At 35.5% G+C, this 4,400-nt stretch overlaps 1 protein-coding gene across 1 annotated transcript; it reads right to left on the bottom strand.

Moving 5' to 3' along the window:
- Positions 1 to 3,090: 3,090 nt before the first annotated feature.
- Positions 3,091 to 4,038, bottom strand: LOC102538026 (olfactory receptor 2W1-like). The gene has a single exon (XM_006215389.3). The coding sequence runs from the start codon at positions 4,036 to 4,038 to the stop codon at positions 3,091 to 3,093; it is 948 nt and encodes a 315-aa protein (XP_006215451.2).
- Between the last annotated feature and the right edge of the window lie 362 nt (positions 4,039 to 4,400).

Here is a 4,400-nt window from a genome sequence, read left to right as displayed (position 1 = left end):
TGCTACAATACCCACCAACATCACTGGTTCACAGAAGTTAAATACTACAGAGCATTTTAAGAATACCATTGCCCTCCTCACCAAATAATTTCCTATTGCGTTAGTGAAGGAAACATTCTCCAAGCTTTCAATAGGGTGTGTTTAGAGGGTAGCTGAACATATTATATTAGATAGATTCCAAAATTCCTGTCTTCCTTGAGCCAGTTTATCATATCCTGTGCTCTGGATAACAGTACCTGTGTCATTAAATTCAGATCATACAAGTAATTATATTTAATATTCTTTAACATTCACTCCTATACATATTTTAAAACGTCTGCTAATATAAATTGTAAGAAAGTGCATTTCTTTTGGAGTAATAGACAACATTCTCGTGGAATATTTGCAAACATATAACAGTATCTCTTTGTTGTTAAAATTTCCCCTGATGATTAATGAAGTTAAGTACATTTTCACTTATTGGCCATTTGAATATACTCTTTGGTGATATGACTGTTCTATTAGATTTTCTACCTTTTTCTTATTGATTTGTAGGAATGTATTATATATTCTGGATAGAAGTCCTTTTTTTGAGACTGTGATCTGAAACAAATAGACTGCCAGGTATTTCTCCAGCAAAGAGGGCCTCTACAAATTTTTCTTATTGAATCTTAATAACACTATTTTTGTGTTTGACTAATCCAGAGGATTGAGGGTGGTAAGCACAGGGAAGGTGCTGTAAAACTGAACAAACAGCAAAGACTTGCCAAAGAACCTGGCCAGTTAAATGGGTTCCTCGATCACTGTGAAGTTTGAGAGGAATTCCCCAGGTAAGGATGATTTTTTTCTGAAAGAACTTTAGCCACAGAAGAGGCAGTAGCCTGTCTGTAAGGGAAGGTTTCAGTCTAGTGTGAAAACATACAGACCATGTCTAAAACATATTTATATCCATGATATGGAAGAAGTTGTCTGAAACCCATTTGCCAGAACTCAAATGATCCACAAGGCAGTTCAGTATGTTGAGGAGCTATACAAACAGGCTTCCCTGGGTTGTACTTTGGTTGAATGGGAAAAGTAAGGTAGGCTTTTTTTTGCAGACTTGTTAATGTTTCTCTACCAATATGGATTTATAAATGTTATCATTTTGTCAGTAGACCAATGGTTTAATGCATGTATAGTTGTGAGGAGTGGAGATTTTTAGAATCTTCAGTGGGGCTGGGTTGTTATTTGGTCCTTGTATAGGCAACCAAAATGTTGACCTGAAACAAATAGGCTGCTGGATATTTCTCCAGCAAAGATGGGTTGATTCATGTTCAGCAGAGAATTGAAATTTAGGGTCTGCAAACACAGCATGGTGAGGGAATGAGGATGCTTTTATAGAGAAGAAAAGGAAATTTGGAGGGCTAAATAAATAAAGATTCCATGACTTTTCATTGACTGAGTTCTCACCAGGAAAGATGAGTCTTTCTTCTTCCTTTTGGACTTTGCTATCCTTGAAGGGCATGAGAGCTCCCACTCCTGGTCTCCCAACTCTATTTGAAGTTTCTGCTAATTAATTTTTTACAAGACAGATAGGCACACACACACATGCACACACATTGCCCCTCTTAATGGATCTTTTGGTAAACAGATGTTCTTAATTTTACTGTATTCCAATGTAATCAGATTCTTCTGTTATGGTTAATATTTTGTGTCTTGTTTAATCTTTTTCTATTCAAAATTCATGAAGAACATCATTAAGACCCTTGTTTTACTTTTCACATTTAGCTCTACAGTCAATTTGAAACTGATTTTTGTGCATAAGGTTTAGTTATTCTTCTCCCATATGGATATCTATTTAACCTGGAACCATTTATTGAAAAGACTGTTTTTTTCCTATTGCACTGTGGTGTCACAATTGTCATAAATTGGTTGGCTGTCTATATGTTGGGTCTGTTTCTGGACTCTATTCTGTTCCATTGCTCAGTTTGTTTAGCCTCATCTTTGAATATGATGTTTGCTGGAAGTTTAGTCATCATCAGGATATGTGGGTTTGTTACTGCTCCAAGTTTGCTAAGAATCTTTTTATCCCCCATGAATGAATGAATGTTGAAATGGTTTTCTGAATTGATAGAGATAATTTTTTTTTTCACCTTTATTCTGTCATTATTATGGATTACATTAATAGAATAATGTGGTGATGGATTTTCAGATGTTAACCCAACCTTGCATAGTTGGAGTAAACCCATTTGCTTGAAATATATGAACCTCTATTTCTTGATTTGATTTGTTAATGTTTTGTTAGGGATGTTTGCATCTATGTTCATGAGAGATATTGGTAAACATTTTTCTTTCTTCCTTTCTTTCTCTTTTTTGGTAATATCCTTGTAACATTTTGAAATCAAGTTTATGCTATCCTTATTTTTAAAAAGAGTTAATAAATATATATTTTTTACTTACCACCAAATTCCAAAAAAGATTAATGTACTTGTATGAACACAAAAATTTGAAACCAAGGGTGATTCATTAACATTGCCATTATATCAAACTCTGTATTCAATTTATTCCCATATTTTATTTTGGTGGCATAATTTTGAGAAAGTCTCAATTCATGCATAACATAGCAACAAGTAGAAATATATTTTAATCAGTTTACTTGATATATCAGGATTATTTCAAAGTAGGTAGAGATGGCAGTAGCATTTGGAATCTGCACAAAGGTGGTTTAATCTTAACAGGGACAGAAGGATGAGTCATAGAAATAACATAGTTAGCATATTGAATTTATGCATTTTTGTTACAGTATCATAATAGTTTAAAAATGCTTAATAAATCATAATTTGAATCTAACTTTTGTGGAATGCTTCCCTTTTCTCCCTTAATGCAACTCTTGGATTCCATGGACTCTGCTTTGTGGCCACAGCTGTAGATGAATTGTCAAAGATGATAGTGACTTTGAAAGACATGTTTAGTTTAGAATCACCCTTCGCAATTTGGGACACTACATTAAAATATTAGTAAAATTTTTAGGTATTTTTGCTTTCAGGTCATGACTGTTACTAAAATAAGTTGACAATGATTTAAAGGTTAATGGGGCCAATTTCTTTTTTGGAAACGCCTTGTGAAAAGGTGTTACTGTCCTGTTGTTTCTCCAGAACCTTTTTCTTTTCCAATCAGCCTCTTCATGGCTCCCTTGAATTCCTTATTCCTTAGTGTATAGATCAGTGGGTTCAAGCTGGGAGTAACAATGGAATAAAAGATACTGAGAAGTTTACCTTCATCCTGAGATGGACTGTTTCCTGGTTGTATGTACATGTAGATAACAGTCCCATAGAAGATGGAGACCACAATGAGATGGGAGGAACAGGTCCCAAATGCTTTTTGTCTCCCTGCTGCAGATTTGATCTTCAGCACAGCTATAGCAATGAAACCATATGAAACCAGAATGAGAAGAAGCGGTGTGAGGAAAATGAAAAAACACAATGCAAACAAGGTTTCTTCCATGGCTGTGGTGTCCACACATGCAATTTTGACCATTGCAGATATTTCACAAAAATAGTGATCTAGGTGGTGGTTCCCACATCGAGGCAGACTCATAGCATAGGGAGAAAGTATCATGCAATTAATGACACCAGTTACCCAGGTCATGGCTACCAGGCCTCGACAGAGCTGGGGGTTCATTATGGTCATGTAATGCAGAGGCTTACAGACAGCATTGAATTGGTCATAAGACATCACTGCCAGAAGCATGCATTCAACTGTGCATAATGTCACATCAATGAAAAGTTGGAAGGCACAGCCACCAAAAGAGATTTTTTTGTCTTTACCCCAAATGTTGACCAACATCTGTGGAACTATATTTGTGGTATAACAGAGATCTAACATGGCCAGATTTCTAAGGAAGAAGTACATAGGGGTTTGGAGACATTGATCTACTAATGGCAGCAGGATGATGGCTATATTTCCCATCAAGGCAACAGTGTAGAAGAAAAAGACAACTCCAGAGATGATCATCTCCAGTTGAGGCTGCCCGGGGAATCCAAGGAGTATAAATCCACCGAAGGAGCTATTGTTGATCATTTTCCTATTTTCTTAATATCAGCTGTGAAAATAAAATATCATCACATTGGAAGCCATAGTGAATATATTTTAAACAATATTACTGGTATATATTGCTAAGAAAAGCATCATGCAATTAAAAATCAGTATTTTATATCTCATAGTTATTCTAATTTTTTCTGTTTATCCAATTAGGTCTAAAATCTATCTCCAGGGCAATTTGCCTATAGGGCCCATTCTCTGAATTACTTTATCTATTTCTATGCTGAGGTGAAAAACTACAAAAGTCTCAGAGGAAAATCCAGAGGGAAAAAAGAATGAAACCAGATGGACTTCCCTTTATTAATCAGGATGCTGGAAAAGGGGCTGAGGATCTGTAAATA

This window comes from Vicugna pacos, chromosome 20 (assembly GCF_048564905.1).
Source record: "Vicugna pacos chromosome 20, VicPac4, whole genome shotgun sequence".
Lineage (NCBI taxonomy): Eukaryota > Metazoa > Chordata > Mammalia > Artiodactyla > Camelidae > Vicugna > Vicugna pacos.
This window is presented reverse-complemented; position numbering and strand designations above follow the sequence as displayed.

Bases quoted from the DNA above. Each gene is read 5' to 3' on its own strand.
- LOC102538026 (XM_006215389.3), bottom strand. From the start codon at position 4,038: ATGATCAACAATAGCTCCTTCGGTGGATTTATACTCCTTGGATTCCCC.